The 21538-nt window shown below is 40.3% G+C and overlaps 1 protein-coding gene across 1 annotated transcript; it reads right to left on the bottom strand.

Annotated features, from left to right (window-relative positions):
- Positions 1–5508: 5508 nt before the first annotated feature.
- sucla2 (succinate-CoA ligase ADP-forming beta subunit) lies at positions 5509–21333 on the bottom strand. Its single transcript, XM_004081612.4, has 11 exons — positions 21205–21333; positions 16765–16960; positions 14999–15098; positions 14710–14872; positions 13800–13928; positions 12938–13076; positions 8259–8420; positions 8025–8167; positions 7725–7845; positions 7470–7558; positions 5509–6728 (listed from the first exon to the last, which is right to left on the bottom strand). Exons 1-11 carry the CDS (start codon positions 21286–21288, stop codon positions 6654–6656), a joined length of 1401 nt encoding a protein of 466 aa, XP_004081660.1. The 5' UTR covers positions 21289–21333; the 3' UTR covers positions 5509–6653.
- Positions 21334–21538: the final 205 nt, after the last annotated feature.

The raw sequence follows: 21538 nt of genomic DNA on the forward strand, positions 1-21538 counted from the left end.
GAGTACCGATCAAACCTCGGGCGAAGCTAAAGAGAGCTGGAGCTAGCATTGCTAATGCTAATAGCGCTAGCATCGCTAGCAGTTCTGAAACGGAGAACGGTGCAGAGTCTCTGGAACGCCAAATGGAAACATTTCTCACGTCTAAAGGGATTTCTCTGGATTTAAACACCATCGAGACCTGCCACCCGCTCCCCAGGAGAAAGGAGACGGATAAACCAGCGATCCTCATCAGGTTTGTGAATCAAAAACACAAGCTAGCTCTGATGAATCAAAGAAGAAATCTGAAAGGATCTGCTGTTTATCTGAACGACTATCTGACCAGAAGGAATGCTGAAATCGCTAAACATGCACGGCTTCTCAGGAAGCAGAAGCAGATTGAAAACACTTGGGTTAAAGGCTGCAGGATTTACGTCAAACCACTCGGTCCACCGGACCGGTCCAAGGTTCTGGTTGTGAACACCATGAAAGACTTTGAGAAGTGCTTGATTTCGAGTCGAGAGACAAATTTTTTTCCCTGCTGAAGAAAAGCAGCCCTAAACCATGATGCTGCCACCCCCTTGTTTGACAGTGGGGATAGTGTGTTCAGGGTGATGAGCTGTGTTGCTCTTCCGCCAAACATAACATTTTGCATTGTTGCCAAAAAGATCGATTTTGATTTCATCTGACCAGAGCACCTTCTTCCACGTGTTTGGTGTGTCTCGCAGGTGGCTTGTGGCAAACTTTAAAAAACACTTTTTATGGATATCTTTAAGAAATGGCTTTCTTCTTGCCACTCCTCCATAAAGGTATTTGTGCAATAAACGACTGATTGCTGTCCTATGGACTGAGTCTCCCACCTCAGCTGTAGATCTCTGCAGTTCATCCAGAGTGATCATGGGCCTCTTGGCTGCATCTCTGATCATGTCCTTTCCTTGTTTGAGCTGAAAGTTTAGACGAACAGACGGGTCTTTGTAGATTACAGAGGCCTTAAACTCCTTCCATTTCAATATTATCGCTTGCAAAGTGCACCATGGGATATTTAAAGCGTGGGAAATATTTTTGTATCCAAATCCGACTTTAAACTTCTCCACAATAGTATCTATGCCTGGTGTGTTCCTTATTCTTCATGATGCTCGCTGCTCTTTAAACGGACCTCAGAGAGCAGGTGCATTTATATGGAGACTTGATTACATACAGGTAGATTCTATTTATCATCATTAGTCATTTAGGTCAACATTGGATCATTTAGAGATCCTCACTGAAACTCTGGAGAGGGTTTGCTGCACTGAAAGTAAAAGGGGTTGAATATTTTTTTGCATGCCCAATATTTCAGTTTTTTATTTGTTGAACAAGTTTGAAATCTCCAATAAATTTGGTTCCACTTCATGATTGTGTCCCACTTGTTGATTCTTCTCAAAAAATAGTTTATATCTTTATGTTTGAAGTCTGAATTGTGGTAAAAGGTTGAAAAGTTCAAGGGAGCCAAATACTTTCGCATGGCACATTGATCAGCATTCCAGCTCATCATTCCTGCAACATACCAACACACAAATATAATAATAACACTCAACACGCATATTTGTGCCTATTGTTTGTCAGTGTGTGTAATACCTGTCACGAACTGTTTGTACTGTGGATATGTTGTACTTAAGCATGGGCAGAGTTCCTTGTTGGGAACAATAAAGTATGATTGATTTGATATGATTGAACAGACAACAGCAACCCCGTCTGCAATATCCTGAAGGTGGGCCTGAGGGGGATCCTAAAAAAATGATCATATTCTTCCGGACATTTGGACTAACACCCATGTGTTACTGTTATTTACACAGCCTGGTGTTAGGAGTAAAACTCATATGTATGTACTTCAGGTCAAGCTGGTTAAGTCTTATTGCAGTGATCTGACTATCTGTGTATTTTACTGTCAGCTGCTGTAATATGCTCTACCCAATTGTAGTAGGTTTAGGGGTTGTCATCTGGACTTGGTTTTAAACTTTAACTTTAAAACCAAGTCCAGATGACAACCCCTAAACCTACTACAATGGAACCTACCTGGATGAATGAGTCTTCATAGACATGCTCCACCCAAGTGATAAAAGTTCATTTAAAAGCAGACCTGCATTCTCCAGCCACAGTAACAGTAATGAGACCCACAGGGGAGCTTCAGCATGTTTGTGCCTCAGTGACGTGCGGTCCGGTGAGTAAAAGGCCAATGTTCTTCTTATGTCGCCCATATTCACACAATATATATGAATAATATAAACAAGAAGAGTGTCCAATCCGTGTTTCTAAAAGAAATATTCTCTGGAGGACAAATATCTTCTTGTGTGTCTTATATGCTGTTACCTGCGGATGGATGAATGGTGAGATATTCAGTTCTTGCAATTGAAAATCTGACTCCAGAGGAGTCGGTCTCACCAGCCATCAACCTCACCACAAGTCACTGTTGTGCCTCACATCAGAATTCACAGACGGAGGATAATACTGCCACCATGAGGTTAGATGTGGCTCTATCAACCTTAAGGATCTTATTCACAACCACTCTATATGTAAAATCTCTGCAGCAGATTTAAACTGAATAGACAATGCACTATAAAATGTATTTTATTAGGCCTTCATGGTTCTTTACAGCACTGACTGCAGGTTATAAAAATGCTGCTCTTGCAGGAATTAAAAAGATGATTACATCTGTTTAATGTTTTGTTAATTCCCTCTTAATAAGTTAATGATTTAGGACCAGTAAATATTTTAGAAGTTATACTGCTGAACCCCTCTGTTGATCATTCAGATCATTTAAATCTTGTGCAAGGATACTTTTTATGGTCTACAGTTCTGCTTTTAACTCTCTGTTTTAAGAGTTTAAAGCCATAACCCAAAGCTCATTAACACAAGTGAGGATAGGACCATATAATTTCAGTCACTGCACCTATCCTCCTGTCAATCTCAGGCTTCTTCCTTGTTGTCCTCGGATATTTGAACTCATCCACTTGAGGCAGGAGCCCTCTAACCACCTTTTTCCAGTTGAGAACCATGGAGATGCAAATCTCATTCCGGCCATAGAATTGGAGGGATAGCTGAACTCCCAGCTCCCAGGTAACCTAAAGACTTCTGTGTAAGATAGAGTAGCCCTTGTGCTATCCTAGGCACTTTACCATTGTGAGTTGAGTCATCTAGACCAGTGTTTTTCAACCAGTGTGCCGCGGCACACTAGTGTGCCGTGGGAGATGGTCAAGTGTGCCGTGGAGAAATTGCCCTCATTAGCTGATTTAACAACATTTTCCATCTCCAGGATTTCAGCTCTCTGTTCATCCAAACAGGCCCTGATAAAACACTGAGTAGTTAGGAATATAAAAGATCCTAAAATACTTTTTCTTTGCGTTTATTTTATTTTATTAAAGACATTTTGATAAGAATGACGTTACCACGACTCAGCTGCAGCTCCGGCTGTATTTTGGAAAAGTCCCGTCCCTTTAACTGTCTCCACCAATCATTGTTGGGGAGCTTAATCACATGTCATCAGTCTGACCAATCAGAAGTGGTTAAAGTCTTCACTTCCTTGTCCCGATTTAGCTCGTAAAGTCGCTCAGTTCTAACAAAAATAGCAGCTAAAGCTCGTCTTTAGCGGTGTAGCTTTCCACAGAGTCCGGTATCAGACCGTGGAACAAGTGAACAAAACCATGAAGCTCCGAAAAGCGATCTCCGCCGGCCGTTTTATGCACTACATCTCCCATGATGCATTGGGTTGAGAGAGTGACAGCGCACAAGGAGATCTGTTGTTAAACGTCTTGAAACCAACGAACACACTTCAAACTGTTTTTAAATCTTCTAACTTAACTTTTATTGCATCTTTTAGAAAAAAACAGCTGCAGTTTCCAGCTTTTTCTGCAACAATTATCTCAAAAATGCATGTGAGACTGTGGAGGGAGGGGCTGTAGATCAATACAGACTGAGTTTCTCCTTTTTTAAAACTTTTTGGATGCTGGTGTGCCGCGGGATTTTTTTTTAAGGTTAAAGTGTGCCGTGGCTCAGAAAAGGTTGAAAAACACTGATCTAGACCCACTAGACAGTGCTCTAAACCTTTTTTCTTCAATGATTTGTGAACCTGACTGGTGTCCATGGATTACATGAAATCTTTCCACCTTTATCCACCTTTGTCATGGTAGGGAGAACACGTCAATGTAAGGTGGGGTCATCTAAGATAGCACAAGGGTTATAGAATGTATTAACGTACTTTGTTAGCAGTTTATTGAATGTTTTGCAGCACCTCATCTAAACTGTGGGATGTTTATACCACAAACAACCACAAAGCATAAATAAAGCTTGTAAAAAGAACTTTATATAACATTGCAACTTAAATATTCAAAAGCATTCTGTAATAATAAAAACAATCTACACATTTTTAAACACATAATATGAACTAAAGAATATAACTTTCAAACTTTAAATAAAGAACATTATAACAAGTGAGAAAAACTTAAACCTTTTCTGAATTCTTCGAAACTAAATAACTAACAGATGTTTACAAACAACTATCCAAAACCTGGGGGGTATTCCAGAAAGCAGGTTATGCTAGCTCCCACGGTAAGTTTGAGGCTAAGGAAGTAGATAGCCTCAGCTTTGTGTTCCCTGAAATGGGGGTATATTTCATGTTAAGCACTCAGAGTAAGCAAGTTCAGGCGAGTTCAGGGTTAAAGTCAGGGTAGTTTACTCTTGCTTTCTGGAATACCCCCTGGAGCATTGCTGACTATTGTGTTTCGGTCCACCCCCACTTTTGGAACTCCAGACAAGGTGATTCCTTTTTTAACCCTTGTGCTATCTTAGATGACCCCACCCTTCCATTGACGTGTTATTCCTACCATGACAAAGGTGGATAAAGGTGGAAAGATTTCATGTAATCCATGGACACCAGCGAAGACCACAAATCATTGAAGAAAAAAGGTTCAGAGCACTGTCTAGTCGGTCTAGATGACCCAACTCCCAATGTTAAAGTGCCTAGAATAGCACAAGGGTTACGAAAGCAGGCCTTAAGCCATGGTTCAAGTGGGAGCCATCCACTGAAATTCTCAAACCATCAAAAAAGGCCACAAATAATTTCTACAAGCGACAGTTTTTAATTTTTTTCAAAATGCCTTGTGTCTGGTCTTAGTATGTAGTTTAGTTTCTTTGTTTCTCATGTTAAGGTGAATAATTTGTTGCTCTTTAAAGTCTTTTTTTTTTACCTAAAGGTGCTTTATTTCATAATTACACTTTCCCATAACTAAACTTGCCTTGTTTTACGACTTACTGCCGTAAAGACTGACTTCATTTGTCTGAGTCTCACTCCAAGCTTTTCTGAAAAGTTTGCAGCCCTGTTTTCACTTTATGAACCAAATAGTAATAAATGTATATTTTTATTTAACCTTATGAAACCAAAAGTGATATTTTTGCATTCTAAGCCACAATTATGGGATGATCTCAAGACCACAGCATTAAGCATTGATGTGAAAAAAGTTAAAATTTATCTTCATTGAAAGAAAGGCCTCCACACTGTAGTACTGGTGTTCCCAGCATTTATTTCTTTTTCTTACCGGTTTGTCCTCTGTGTGAGGTGCATAAATATGGTACAGAACAACATTTGTTATTTACATGGTAAAATTAGTGACGTACATCTCACATTGTCTGCTTGTGTTCGAAGCTCAGCAGGAGAAAGAGGAGAAGAAAATGACGAACTGCTTTATAGTCTGGCCGTCTAACAAGACTCAAACCTACAAATAGAAAGCTAAAAGTCTTTTGTTCTGTGGCAGGACAGCAAAGAGAAACAGCCAATGATCTTTCTTTAAGAAGTGGAAACAGAAGTGAAGTCAGAAAGAACAGACTTCTAGTCTGGACTCCAGTATCAAGTTGAAATACATTTGCTTTTTAAAGGATGTCAGGAGATAAATGTTCAAATGCGAGACTCGTGATCCTAAGTCTGAACTTCTGATCAAACAACGTTAAGTCAAGATCAGTGATAAAAATCCAGGTTCGTGTTGGGAAAGCACTTAAAGAGGATTCAGTTTGCCACATATACAAAATATGTTTTTTTCTTGTGTTCAGTTAAATAAGTAAAATCAGGAGGATAACACACAGAACCTTCACATTGCTGTGGTAAATATTACTCTTCTCCAGACCTTTCAGTCAGATTGATAAATCAGCTGTTGTTTGCTGAGAAACATGAAAAATAACTCACAGCTGAAGCATAGGAACAGGCTGCAGCATATTCGTCTTCATCTCCTTGCTGATACACATTTATTGTTTTTCAATCATTACGGCGCTCAAGAACCACACTGAGGAGACGACTGCTGTGTTGTTCTTTATTAGACTTTTGAGAATGTTTTGTTTTTTAACCAAATAGGTGCAGAAGTAAACAGACTGATCACGAGTCCTGCTCTAAGGATGAAGAGGAGGTGAAATGTTTGTGCGTATCGGCTCAAGTGCAACACAGCCTGTGGGAGCGTCATGTAGAAGGAGATGAGGGGTTGAAACAAATTTATAAACATAAATAAAGAAGGGTGTTTGTTTGAGTTTAAGATGTTGAAAATCCTTAACAGATGATGAAGAGGAAGGTGAATTTGTCTTCTAAGGAGTTCAGTCCTGCTGCTAGTGAGCAGAGAAGAGCGATCTGGGGAACGGTGTTTGGAAGAGAGGTGGTCAGGTTCTTAGATGGGCAGCTGGAAGGTGATGTCCACCTGAGCTTCTTTAGCCAAAGAGACGATTTCTGAAAGTTTTACAACCTGGAGAGAACATAGGAGGAAGAGTGCACCTTCATTAAAGAATATCAAAGGCAACAACAGATATCAGACTTAACAAGAAGAAACCACATAAAGATGTATTTTTTGTTGCACCTGAAACATGTCAGCTTCATTCATCTTTTGATCTATTGTAAAAGTGTTCCCAGTGATCATTTAATTATTATGATGCCAATTTTAGCCAAAATAAAAAACCTGTTGTTTTCTAGGACATAGTTTCTGCAGAGCAGCAGGAGTTCAATAGAAATTCACCTCTGAGTTGTGGGTAAAACTGTTGGTGTGGAGCAAGCCCGTCCCCACTTCCCATCATCCATCTGTTTGCACTCTCTCCCACTAGCTTACAGCCCCCCACAACCCCCAAGCTCAGACATGGAAAACGTAGACGTTCATGGATCTATTTGTAAGTGGATGATCAGAATGGAGTGGAACAGGGAGCTTGTGGCCCGTCAAAATTACAAACTCTTTCAAACTACATTTTTTGTCTGCTCCTGATTCACAACAATTTGAATAAATACTCAAGTAAAAAACTTTTTAAGTTAATTGTCTTCAAATATTTCCTCCATCATGAGATGCCAGAAGAACAAGTTATAGACAACATTTTCATTGGAGTGGGTCTTTGACATTATAAATACTCATGCTGTGCTATGTCAGTGTAAGTACACACATGCCATGGTGCTTAAGTGCTTCTTAAAATGGAAAAGATGTCTGTGTTCTTGTTTTAAGTACCATTTTGGCAGCTTCATCTAAGTCATCACAGGCCAAGATCTTTAAAGGACTGGAAGCGATCAGAGCTTTGGCATCATCCACTCTTGTGCCTGAAGACAAAAGAACTTTTATTATCAGCAGCTTGAAAAGAACCGTGAACCTTTTTTTATTTCACAACCAAAAAAGGGAGTGAGAACATTCCTCAGCTCCCTTCTCCAATATATCCATGATCAGGGGCACAAAGCTCGTCACTTTCTTTGTTCAGGTGTGCCGTACCCTGTAACCGTACAACTATGGGGATCTTGAGGTCCAGGTCTCTCACGGCCATGATGATACCCTGGGCAATGACGTCACACCTCATGATGCCTCCAAAAATGTTGACCAGGATGGCCTGAACCTGAAGAGCAAAACCACAGCCGAAAACAAACATGTTTACAAATCTGTTTTAGAGATTTCTAGATGTACTTACATTTGTAAAATATGATGAAGAGAAACTAAGAAACTGGAATTTCTAAAAGGAGTCCCTTTGACATAGAAGCAGAAAGAAGACTCACAGACAAAGACAACACGTCTTACCTTCTTGTCAGAGGTGATGAGTTTGAAAGCCTCGGTCACCTGATGTGCTGTGGCTCCGCCCCCGACGTCTAAGAAGTTGGCTGGAGTGCCACCGTGCAGCTTGATGATGTCCATAGTCGCCATGGCCAGACCTGCCCCGTTTACTAAAGAGAACAAATCCCACAAACAAGATTATTCATCTTTTTCTCCTAGCTGATCAAGACCAGTCTCAGGTTTCATGATCATGGAACTGACCCAGACAGCCGATGGTTCCATCCAATCCGATGTAGTTAAGGTCAGCTGTGGCGGCCTGATGGTCTCGGGGGTCCTCCTGAGACCAGTCCCTCATCTCAAAGACCTTTTTCTGTCGATATGCTGCGTTGGAGTCAAAGTTGATCTTTGCATCCATGCACATCACTGTTAGAAAAAAATATGATGTTTGATCAGACAGACTAAGCTCTTAAGATGATGGGCAGACAAAAACGGAGAAGACAAATAAACTCCACAGTCTGAGTGTTTGTGGATGTGGGCAGTTTCAGACCTAAAAGTCACAGCATTGGTTTCTGTTGCTTAACAAATGAGAACTAAAACACTCAGTTTGTTTTAACGTCACACGTCTTCTTTTAGATTGAAAAATATTCATGCCTCCTCAGCAGTGGTCTCTTCTAAAAAACGCTCTAACCTGGAGTGAAAAGGGAAAACAATTCCATTTCTTTCGGTTGCTGCTGCAGTTTGGTAACAACAAAACCAGATCAGCTTTGCCTAAAGGCACGTTGGCATGCTAAATTCCCTTCATTTTCTAGATGCAAAAATGCAGAATAAACTCCAGAAACAGACGCATGTCCACCTCTGCTAATAATTTTAGAATGATCATTAGACAGCCATATAAGTCAATGACTTTAACTATTTGGGTAACTGATGGGATAAAAGCTTCAGCCTCAGTTAAGATGGATCCAGCAGTGTTTTATGAGACTTTTGGGCTTTTCACTCATCAACTAACAGCTTCGCCATCCGAGTCGCACAAAGAGCTCAAAAACAAATTCAACCTTTGACCATTTTTCACTTTTCTAAAAGATTGCTTTCTGCAGGAAGACCTTACAGGAATTCTTTGTTTAATTTATTTTGAACAAAACAGAGTTTGACTTAAACCTGACGTGAACTTGAGCATGTCTGCATGTCTGAAGATGGAAAACGAACTCCGACAAGTCAGGAAGACTTTCGGCAGAAACAAGGCCAGGTGGCCTGGGTTGGAAGACCGACTCGAGCGATGGATTAACGATCAGAGAACAGTCAAGCCAGCTGGAGGAAGCCTCTTTACAGTCACCATATGACTGAAGACAGTAATGCTTGCAGAGGAAATGAAAATTGAATATTTTCAAGGAGGTCAGTATTGGTGCTTTCGTTTTATAAAACGATGCCATCTTTCCATCAGGGCAAGGACTACGGTGGCGCCGCAACTTCAAGCAGATTACAATGAAAAACTTTTCATCTTCCCCTCCTTTACCTAGTCTTAGTCTTTCACTAAGACTGGGAGGCAGCGCCAGGCGTGTTACGTCAGTTTGTGAATGGATTGTGGATGCTTAAGCTAACTTGTCTGCTTTCACTGTTCTTCAAGCTTTCACAAAGGCCGGCATTATTCACGAGGAGCCGCACGGCAACGAGACATACTCTGATAGTGATGAAAAGGGAATCTGGTGTATTTGATAGAAATTTAGCCCAACTGTTCATTTTAGATACAGAAGATGAGGACCCTGACACAGAGGGCTTTGGAGAGTATTGGTGCAGAGCATGGTCAAAGCTCTCCATGTCCCAGGATCAGAGTATGAGTGTTGTTTTATAGGAAGTTTTCCTTCTGTAGTATAGTAAACACACAGTGGAGTTTGTTTTCTATTTGGTTTCAAATTCTTTTTTTTTTTTCTAAATATAAAAACAAAACTGTTTTCGTAAACCCAGAAGTTTGGATTCTACATGTACTCGCACTTGTTCAATCCACATGCTCGTGTTTAAAATGTTCATTTAAAGCCGGGGACCACATCACATCTGAGCCTGGGGGCGTCCGTGTCCCTGTGGTGTGGGTTCTGGGGCCTCATATATAAAACTTTGCGTAGGATTTGCGTCAGAAGTGGTGTACGGATGAAACATAGGACGTGCGTACGCACAGAAATATTCGGATTTATAAAACCGTGCGCACGCACATCCTACGGATGTTTCCCTTAATAAATCAAAATCAATTCTAAATGTAGCGCAGCTTTTGGGGCTTCATGACACGCCCATAGTTGCCCATAGATAGTCCGTGAAACGCCCACAAGTTAATATTCATGGATTGCAAAATCATGGCAAAAACAGAGAGGAAATCAAAAAAACTTAACTTCACTCAATGTGAAGTAGAAGTTATCGTTGGTGAAGTGGAAAAGAGGAGAAAAATGTTGTTTGGAGGGCACAGTGTGGGCATTACTAATGCCAAGAAGGCACTTGAGTGGCAAACGGTGGCAGACGGCTGTAGCCTAACAACCTCCTCCAACAGGACGGCTCGAGGAAGTCGGAACCGGCTCATTAGCCACTCGTCCTCGTTTGCCAGCAAGTCTTGTTGCTGTCTAAAGATGCGTTCACTCCGAATTCTTCCATTTGCCACATCTTCTAAGAGCGCAAGATCAGCCATTGTGCGTCATTACGCATTGTGATGGGGCATTTTATTTCCATCCATTTAATTGCATCTGACAAGCTACAGATGTCGGTAATAATCGATGTGGAAATGGGAAATTGTTCAGCGCAAATGTAATTTCTTGTTGCTTTCGGAATGGTTGAGACATACGCCATACATTGTTTTATCAAAAATAAAACAAACTAAAGGCATATGCATGAATACCATAATTCCGTAGCTTATGAAGAAATGTTTTACTATGAAAACAACTTTCCCCAGTGGACAATTAATACATCTATCTATCTATCTATCTATCTATCTATCTATCTAATTGCACCTATATCTGCTCCAACAGACGGACACACTGACGAGAATATCAGTTTTGTACATTATTTCGTTGTGTTAACTATATTATTTATGAGCATGAATTGCACAACATGCCAATATTGCAGAACATATTTCACTTTTCTTTTTGCAAATATGTGTTAATTTGAATTTCTGTTGTAATTTTTGTTTGATTTTTTTTGTTTGTCTCACTGCTGATCGATCAAACGGGTGTTCGTGTAGGCTGTTAATTGTAAGACTTGCTTTGTGAAGTCTTCATGTTATTTATGAGAGGCAGTATTGTCATTTTCACTTTCACGTGTTTCTTCCATCTGCAGACGGTGTCGCCATTTCTCATTTCACCCGTTTTTGTGCGTATGCCTGGGTCAGAGCTTGCGTAAAGGACCGCACATTTTCCAGTCAAGTTTGCTTTTTATAAATATCAATTATTGCGTAGAGAGTGGCGTACGCCTTCTTTTGTGCGTACACAACGTTTATAAATGAGGCCCCTGGTCCTTGCCCTCGTACACCGGCCTTCTCCAAAATTCAAACTGTGGGGGAGCCCGGTCTGGCCATGTTTACAACACTCCTTGTGGACGTCCTTGGGCGTCCTCTTCCAGGGCCGGCCCTTGCCTTGATCTCTCTTGGATCAACCGTGGGCTGGGTGGGTGGCTGCCTGGAGCGTGGGGTGGGTCTCCCTTGGGGGGCCTGGCTCATGCCTAGGGTTGGGGTGGGGCAATGCTCAGAACTCCTGGGTGGTGGTGGGGTGCTCTCCTGAGGTGGGGCCCAGCGTTGGGCCCTCCCTTGTTGGGCTGGAGCTTGCACTCTCTGTCCCCCGGTGCCTCCCTGCTCCCTGGCTTTGGGGTCCCTTGTAGCGGCCCTGCTGGCCCTGGCCTGGGAGGCAGATGTGATTGCCCGGCGAGCGGTTGCTTTCTATCTGTTACCGTGTGGGTGTTGGGGGGTCCTAGCTGCTGCTGCGGCGGGGGTCTTGGTGTGGGGAGGACTGGGCAATCTCCCCCTTTCTTTTTACATTCCATCATTCACCTTAAAAGAACATAAATACTCACTCGAGCACAGATGTTAGCTCACCTTTGCACAAGTAGTTTGCGTAACTGAATAAAATGTCTCACACGTGTTAGTCTGAATGCAGAAGTATGCATGTGTGAACATTAGTTGTATTGTGTACATGTTGACATGTGAACATTTTTGGAGCCAACAGGTATGTTAATATTTGAGTGTGTATGGACAGGCCCCGCCCCTCTTAGACTTGTATTACATCTGAACCTGACCGTGATGAGTATAACCATCCAGAAACTTGTTGCTTTATGCTGCTTCATGGTTTTACCCCCCCCCCCCCCCCCCCACACACACACACACATAATCATCCTACTGGCCCCCTCCCTCTAACATCCCTCTCTCTTCTTCCCTCCTTTCCTTTTCCGTCCGGTCCTTCACAAAAATGTTACAAATATGATTACGATGAATAAAGTTTGGCCTAGATTACAAAAGGGGTTTATTCAGACATACCTCTGGTGTGTCAGAAGATTCATAACCCCTGTTGTTAAAGTAAAATATGTCCAACAGAAGAGGCCTACAGCTCTCATCTGTTTGCTCAGCTGTTGCACAGGACAAGTTTAACAAAAAATAAGAAAAAGAAAAAATGTACAATTAAAAAGTCATGACAAAAATCTTTACATTTTTACTGAAACTATGCTAAAACACCAATTTTTTTTCATTGTACTGATAAAAAATAAACATTGTCAGGATTAGTAGAGCTCTTAAGAGTGTCAGAAATCAAACTCAATGACACCAGCACGTTTCAACATTTTATCAGAGACTAAAGTTTTTTTCAGCTTCAGCAAGTAAAACGGTGAAAATGTGAACATTGGATTTATTTATCGTAACCTCATGCTGTTCAGGTCTGCATGTCTGATTGGTCAGAGTGAGTGTGTGAGAGATCTTTGTGTACCAGTGCCGGAGGAGTCCTCCACCATGGGGTTAATCTCCACCATGGAGGCGTCGTACTTGATGAACAGATTGTAGAGTTTGATCATGTTCTCCGCTGCCTCGTTGACCAGCGCAGGAGGGAAGCCCATCTTCTGGGCCACCTGCATCGGCAAAACACCAGAACAGCTGATGAGCCTTTGAGCTTCATGAAGTTACTAATGTACAACTTTAACCATCTGGCTCAAAAAAAGAACACCCTTAGATTGACTGAATGCAGATGAAAACCTAACTCTGTTAAGGTCTAGAACCAGAGCACATCAAGGTTCTGTGCGGTTAGAAAACTTTAAAGAAAGAATGCTGCCGACAGCAATATAAATTAAAGTTAGTAAATAATTAAGACCAACAGGAGCTGTTACCGCTTATGCTTTGTGAAAATAATAAATTAACCCAATGTCTCAGACATGTCTGCAGCATGAATTCATTTAGTTAAGTGTGGTTATAATTCTCCAATTATGTTTATTAGAATTGTTTACTTCTAATTCATTGTCACTTCTTCCATCTGCACATTTTTTACTTTGTATTTTTTTTTTTTACTCCTCTCAAATTCAACTACAGGAACCACAGATTTTCGGCCTACAAAGCAGTTTTTATTTATGTTTCATTGTAAAAACTTTAATTTGAAACAAACTCTCGAGATCAAACTTTTATTGTTAGAAAATCTCTGAGTCTCTTCTGTTTTGTTCCTTGTAGTCACCACAGTGAAAGATGAGCACTAAGAAGCCACGCCCCCTCTGCTTTCCTGTCCTTCCTCTTCAGCATCTCCTGCAGCTCACTGCTCACACCTGGAACTCCTCCAGCCAGCGTTGGCCTTTGTTTGATGGTACCTTAACAGCCTGCTCCATCTTTATGCCCTCCACAATGTCAACAGGCTCTTTGACGATAGCGTCTGGATTTTCTGCAGCAACGTCTTCAATGTTGACCCCCCCTTGCGAGCTGCCAATCAGCACAGGACCCTGTGGAAGAAAAATGAGGGTTAATAAGAGAACTCCAATACAAATCAGATCTTGATACCAGAGATTTGGGGGGTTTAAAAACAGAAACCTGAACTACTTTTTCATTTTAGAACTAATTTCATGAACTTATTAGATATTTCAAAAATTACATCCTAAAAATATTGTTTTACTGCAAGTACCATTTTCCCTTACGATGAACTTTGTAAAATCGTTTTTAGGACAAGTTGAACAACTTTAAGAGTTACAGATTCATATAGTAAACAGAAATGACAACAGTAAATTTATTTTTTTACCAAAGAAGGAATCCAATCAGTATTTTATTCCATTATTTGTAATGTATTTGTTTTTGCACTTTACAAATCTGCTTAAAATTGTTTTAATTGAAAATAAAGAAGTAAAACTAAAGAAGTGAAACAAACAAAAAAAGTATTTAATCGTTTTGGTGCAGATCTTTCTTTAAACTCCTAAAAGCTCATCACTAAAAATGTGCCTTTAAAGGATTTAAAAGGCAGTAAAAGCCTGCTCTCCCTTTCATCACTGTTAAAAACAGACGCAGTTGTGTGTCATCAGCAGAAAAAGGAAACCCGGTAGGTATTTCAGCTTTAACTAAGTGATAAAATATGAGTATAAAATAAAGAACTCAAACTCGTCTCATCTTCCATGGACATCTGGAGGGTTTCTTCTTTTTGTCAGATAAATGGGGGGGGTAGAAATGTGCACTTTTTAAACTGTATGTGCTGTTCTTAGATGGTTTTTAGAAGCTGCAGGATGATCTCCTCACCTGAAAGGATCTCTCCATGGTGATGGCGAAGTAGTACTCTCTGCGTGGATACCTGCGCTCGCACACAAACACCTGGTTGCAGATTCGGCCTGCCTCTCCGGTCTGCTTGGTGAACAGCTTTCGCCCGATCATCTGGGATGAAATATCTCGGACCTCCTCCGGCCTGGAGATGAAGGATTAAAGATGGACAAGTGTCTGTAAAAACTACACTTCATTTTTTTCTGTAATTATTTTGCAGTAATGGGAACGTTTTTTTTTACATTTTTGTCTTTTGAGAAAAGTGACTTACGAGTAGACGATCCTGACTCCGCCCTTCAGCCCACCCTCAAATGTCCCCTTCCCTCTGCCACCAGCCAGCACCTGAGCTTTCACCACCAAATCCTTCGTACCTAAAACCAAAACAGACACAAAACTCAGAAAGGACCCTTCCATCCATTACATAACCTGAGATTCTTTGGATGTAATACTTTCAAACAATGTTTCTTTGAATGATGAGATCTGCAAAAGTTAACAGCAAATGACTAAGATTATTGTTGAAGTATTCCACCATCTTTCGGGGGATTACTTCAGTGATTGGTGAGAAACAGCTGACATTCTGCTTCTCTAAGCCATCCCTTTAACCACACTAAACGTGCTACAGACCTAATATCAATCAGCTATAGTCACATATTTGTCTGGGTGATCACTTTCAAGTCTTTTAGCTTTCATTCTGCACTGAACATCTCCAGGATTTAGGCTGATTATTCAAGTTTCTTGCTATCAAACAAATCCTTTAGCTAAAAACAGGGAATATTGTTATGGAAATAAACTCATACCTTCACATCTCTTTTTGTATTTGAATCAATTGTGTTTCATTTACTAACCTGAATATTTTTCCAAAACATTCCTTTCTGACCAAACGCTACATTTTTTAATCTAATTTTTCCATCCCTTGACTTCTTTATCAGATATAGCTTGCTTTCTAAAAAAACATAAAGAGATGCATCTTCACATTCTATGTACAATGTAGGCATGTCGTTGAAATCCTGCATTAACTGGATGAACAGGCTTGTCTCCGAGATGCTATATTCATATTTTACCATATTCAGAAAAGATGTTTCCATTTAATTATACCAGTCCAGTTTCAGCTGTGCTAAAGTAAGTGTCTTTTTAATAAACTTAACTAGTTTTGTGATAAATTAGACTAAGGATACTGTAATTAACAACATGATGGATCTGTTGAACACATTTAAGTGTTTCTATCCCAAAACAAGCTGCATTTCTGTTGCTGTATGGACCAAATATCATTTAAATGTGCAACATACACTCATTGTGCTTTTTACTTATCGTTCCTGTCGAATGAAAACAGGGGTTAGATCAGAAACAAACAATGAAGTAGGCTGTGTGTCTGAACAGCTGGAGCTAAGCTGCATGTCAACCAACACCAGTGAAACCTGAGGAGGTTATATTTGGACCAACTCTGTGTTCTTACAGTGTGGGCCAGACTGCAGCTGTTTGAGCACCATTTATGTCACAAGAGCTCATGTTCTCATCACAACTCCTACCAGGCTTTTGTTTTGGAAGATACTTGAATAAATATGTACTTGCAAACTAAACAGTCTCAACTATTTTAAAACCAGAAATGTGTCTCAGACGGAGCTTTTCTTAAACTGTTTATTTTTTGTTTTGTTGCTTTGAATGTGTTTTTATGTGGAATAAAAGAAAAAACCTTCCCGAACAGAGAAGGTAGAATCCAAGTGAAGCAAAGGTTTAAGTTCCATGTGCAAACTCTTACCCAGATTTGTTCTAAAATGTATGTTTTTAGTGGGTTTCTACAGGCAATGTAAAAATAAAAAGCTGTTTTCAAAAAACATACAGCTTTTTAACAAATTCACCAAACTTCCTCTCACTTAGCCCTCCAGGATATTCTAGTGGAGTTAAAAAAATCTATCTTTGACTGGAAAGAATTGGATGATAAACATTTCAGACTATTTGATGTTTTTCCTTTTTCCAGCCTGAACTGAACTGAGAGCCTCAGGGCGAACATTCAGTCAGTGAGTCTTGAAGTTTGCTCACCAATCTGTTTTGCCACATTGTAAGCTTCTTCTGCGGAGCTGGCCACCATGCCGCTGGGCACAGAGATGCCGGCCTCTTTGAGGAGGCCAATGCTCATGTACTCGTGTAGGGAGAGGTTCCTCTGCTGCTGCTGGAGGTGGGGGGGCTGCAGCTGGGACCCATGGCTACCAAACAGACCCGCAGATCCACCGAGAACCTGAGGGAGGCAGCAGAGAAGTTTGATCAATGTAGCTGCTCACTAAAGTGTCACAGCATCACTTAATCAGCAACACTAGACAAGACAAAGAGCTCTAAAAAAACATTCAGTGATAGGTTTGAGTGGCAGAAACAGAGAAGAGGATGTAAAACAAGAAGATTCATGTTTTTTCTAAACCCGAGTCAGCTGCTCTTCAGACAGACAGACTCACCTCAGTATTTCAGAAACTGCTGATCTACTGGGACTTTCACCCACAACCATCTCTAGGGTTTACAGAGAATGGTCCCAAAAAAGAGAAAATATCCAGTGAGCTTCTGTGGGCAGAAATGCCTTGTTAATGCCAGAAGTCAGAGAAGAAAAGCCAGACTGGTTCCAGCTGATAGAAAGACAACAGGAACTGAAAGAACCGCTGGTTACAACCGAGATCTGCAGAAGAGCATTTCTGAACACACAACAAGTCCAACCTTGCGGCAGATGGACTACAGCAGCAGAAGACCACACCGGGTGTCACTCCTGTCAGCTAAAAACAAGAAACTGAGGCTACAATTCACACAGACTCAACAAAAATGGATAATAGATTGGGAAAAACATTGTCTGGTCTGATAAGTCTCCATTTCTGCTGCCACACTCGGATGGCAGCGTCACACTTTAGGCCCCTTAGTACCAATTGAGCATGGTTCCAACACCACAGCCTACCTTAGTTTTGTTCCTGACCACGTCCATCCCTTCATGACCACAGTGTACCATCTTCTGATGGCTACTTCCAGCAGGATAAGGCTCCAAGTTATAAAGCTGGAATCATCTCAGACTGGTTTCTTGAACATGACTGAGTTAACTGGACTCAAATGGCGTCCACAGTCACCAGATCTCAACCCAATAGAGAACCTTTGAGATGTGGTGGAAATGGAGATTGGCATCATGGATGTGCAGCCGACAAATCTGCAGCAACTGTGTGATCCTATCATGTCAATATGGACCAAACTCTCTGAGGAATGTTTCCAGTACCTTGTTGAACTGATGATGCCACCAAGGATTAAGGCAGTTCTGAAGGTAAAAGGGGGTCCGACCCAGTACTAGCAAGTTGGACCTAATAAAGAGGCCAGTGAGTGTGTGTCCTAAACACTGTTTCGTTTTTCTTTTCTTTTTTTGTTAAAAGCATAACCATAACTAAAGGACCACTGGGAATATTTTTAAAATAGATCAAAAGATGATTTAAAAAGGACTTTCAGTACAAAGACTTTTACGGAAATGAGCGAAGTATACAATTCTAAATTACTGACTCCTGGCTTATCAGTTGGGATGACACCACAGTCCCACTCTGAAGACAGCCTCCACTGCTGTAAAGAGGACAACTGCTCAAGTCTGAACCTGCATTGGAATAACAAGCCCTTCTGAGTTTCCTTCCAGCCTGAACCTGCCAAAGTTATCGAACATCATTAAGTCATAGTCAACAGAAGATTGTTTTTACAAAACTTCATCACACACACGTTCCTCTCCAATCAGAAACTGTTTTTTTTTATCATTTGAGACATGCTGTGCTGCCACTCTTCTAGATTCACTTCAGCATCAAGCCAGATTTCTACCCCAATTACTAATTCTTTTGTAAACTTCTCCAAATTTGAAGGCTGTGTTCTTACTGGGCTGCATTTGTAAAAAGGGAAGGAAACATGCGTTCTGCAGATTTTTCTTCTTCTCTGTGTTAATTATTTGGAGAGAAAAAAAACCTACATACAAATGGAAGACAGTGTATTGGCATCAATGCTACTTGTATCAATAATGTCAAAACTATGCAGGAGGATCTTCCTCTGTTCCTTACTTTCTGATGAATATGAGAACTGAAGTCAGAGAGAAAAAAATCAAACTGGAAGATTAAGAATAAAAAAAAACTTTATTGAGAAACACTTTTTAAAAAGGAAAATGAAAGAACCCCAACCCCCACAGAGGAACCTAAATAGAAATTGAGCTAGAAATCTGGCTTGATGCTGATTTGTGCATCTATGTCAGGGGTAAAGTTATGGAACAGTGTGTGTAGTGAACACAAACAGTCAAAACCTTCATATCTTCACATCACTTAATAGGCCTGCACAATATTCCACAAATTTATCATTATTGCAATATCCAGATCTGCAATGTGCAAAAGAAGGCGAAAATTGCAATAAATTGTAAACCTTAAATGTGTTCAAACAATCTTATGGCAGCTTGAAGCATTTAACGAATCAAATAAATCTCTTTATGGATTTGACCAATCGGATGGACGCCTTCAAGTTGTAGACCAATTGGATGGAGGCCTATTATGTTTGATCTTTGTCACCTATGTGGGGGAGGGTCATTTAGAGTACAATTTTTAAACTGTTGCAGTGAAATGGGAATGATGTTTTTGGTTATTTTGCTATTTGTTTATTCACCGCAAACTATATCGTTATAGCAATATTAATCTCTAATATCGCAAGTTTTCCTCATATCGTGCAGCCCTACTACTCAACAAAAGAATGGTTTGGTCAAATTATAGTTTGAATGGAATTTAGAAACAATCTATGAGAAAGATGTGTGGAAGTGCGAGATTTGCGGCAATGTTAAGAATGGTGGTGATAACAAAAATGTTAATTTATTATTCATTATTATTGACTTTTTAAAGTTCACAATGACATGCTGACAGATAAATCATGAGAAAGTGTTGCAAAACCTGTAAGTAAAGTAAAAAGGGGTGGGCAGGCTTGAATAAGCTCAGCTTCTGCCTGCTCCTTGACCAGCACGCCCAAATTTGTTAGAAATGCTCTCATTCTTCTGTTTTTGTTATGTTGTCAAATGTTCTTTGTTTTCAATCATGCTTCCTTGCCGACTTGTTATTGGCATGTTGGAAAATAAAAATCAATCGACCCTGAAATAATCTACCAACACATAACTTTTGTTCCTTTTCTCATCAATGAGGCAACCTGGCATAGTGATTCAAAATAAAATAAATGTGAGCATAGTTACAGCTCCTCTGTAGTCTCATCACAGAAAGCAAATATGTCTGTTTTACAACTCTTTTAACTAAAGGACAGTTTAATTCTGGGTATTAATCAAATGAGAAAACAGAAATTTTATGGATGTGAAATTGAAACATTGCTGCCCCATTTCCCAGTGTTTGTAAGAAACCTATGGATCACCAGAGAAGAACATAAGGACTAACATGTGAAACTCAATTTTCAAGAGAATAAAGCAGCTCAGTAGTTATCAGGTGCAGTTCTCACAACAAAAAGAATATTTCATTTTGACCTCATGCATTGTGTTATTGTTGCAGACAGATCACAGCGTGAAATATTTTTGTAATACTGATTGTAGTCAAATGAAGTAAGCGAGATATTTATTGTTGGCTAATTATCAAAAACAATCAAAAACCAAGTTAATCAGATCATTTTAAACTGATAAAAAAAACTATACATTTACATCATTTCCATTCCCTCATCTTTAGACAGCATTATAGTTCTGCATTTACAAATTGAACACTGAGCTGGCAAACTTCTTTATAAAAGGATACAAAAAACAATTACAAACGTTTTTGTTTGTGTGTAATGCACAAACATTAAAATTAAAATAACAAATTTAACAACTAAGTAGAAATATGAAAGGGTTTCTAGAAATGATTATTCATGTCTGTTTTCTAAACAGACATGAATATGTATTCATGTTAATTCGTGTATTCATGAATAATGTGTTCAAAAACCTTGAACAGCATTTCCGGGTAGTGATCCATCCATTCTTTACTCTGGACTAGTTTCCTCCGCGCGTTTAGACAGTTTTAATGTGCAGTTAAAGCTGCTGTTTGTCATCGCTGATACTGAAACGATGCACACGGATCACTTTCCAAAAGGACTCAGCGGGACAGATTCAATGGCGCAGAGCCGCTAAATCCAAGGATAGCATAGCAGCGGCTGCTGGAGGTCACTGACTGAGCAAACTGAAACTCACAAAGCCCTTGGAGAACAACACTAAATCCTGTGCTTGTGATAACTGAGGCTGAACGGCTAATGTAGGTGGACGCTCTAATACCTGCAGCGGTGACCGCCGGCTACAGAACGGCTATTATTTGTCGCTACAACTTAGCCAGTTAGCAAAACCAACGGAAACTCGATGGTTATGGGTAATGTCACATTTGACCGTCGGCTGGGGGAATATTGCAACGCTTTGCTTAAGCTTTGCAGCGCCATATACACTTTTCCTTAAACCCATAAAACTGCCCCTTAATTTGGACACACACTCACCTTGGACGCGGTGCTGATAGTGTTCCTAGTCCCAGAACTTCTAAGGCTAGCTGTCAAGCAGCCGCAAATCAGGGACGTCGCCATGTTTCCCTGCACTGCAGAGGAGTAGCGAATGCGCTTGCGCGTGGAGGATGTTCGTCGCCTTTCCCCGTGGAACTTTAAAGTCCGTCGGAATTTAGAAATCAAATAATTAAAACACTAGTATTAGCGAAATACAACAGTTTAACGAATACGAAAGTAGGTAAAAAATACACATCGTTAAGATAGTTTTGTGTTTATGACAGAGACGTACTTTAACAAGCACCACAAGTAAGGAACAAGACGTTTTTGGTAA

Source organism: Oryzias latipes, chromosome 21 (assembly GCF_002234675.1).
Source record: "Oryzias latipes chromosome 21, ASM223467v1".
Classification (NCBI taxonomy): domain Eukaryota; kingdom Metazoa; phylum Chordata; class Actinopteri; order Beloniformes; family Adrianichthyidae; genus Oryzias; species Oryzias latipes.

What these genes read in the sequence shown, in the direction of transcription:
- sucla2 (XM_004081612.4), bottom strand. Translation starts at nt 21,288, where the DNA reads ATGGCGACGTCCCTGATTTGCGGCTGCTTGACAGCTAGCCTTAGAAGT. An exon ending in AGATGGAGCAGGCTGTTAAG is followed by an intron (nt 13,077 to 13,799) that starts GTACCATCAAAC and finishes TTGCCGATGCAG; the next exon opens with GTGGCCCAGAAGATGGGCTT. An exon ending in TCATCACCTCTGACAAGAAG is followed by an intron (nt 7,846 to 8,024) that starts GTAAGACGTGTT and finishes TTTGCTCTTCAG; the next exon opens with GTTCAGGCCATCCTGGTCAA.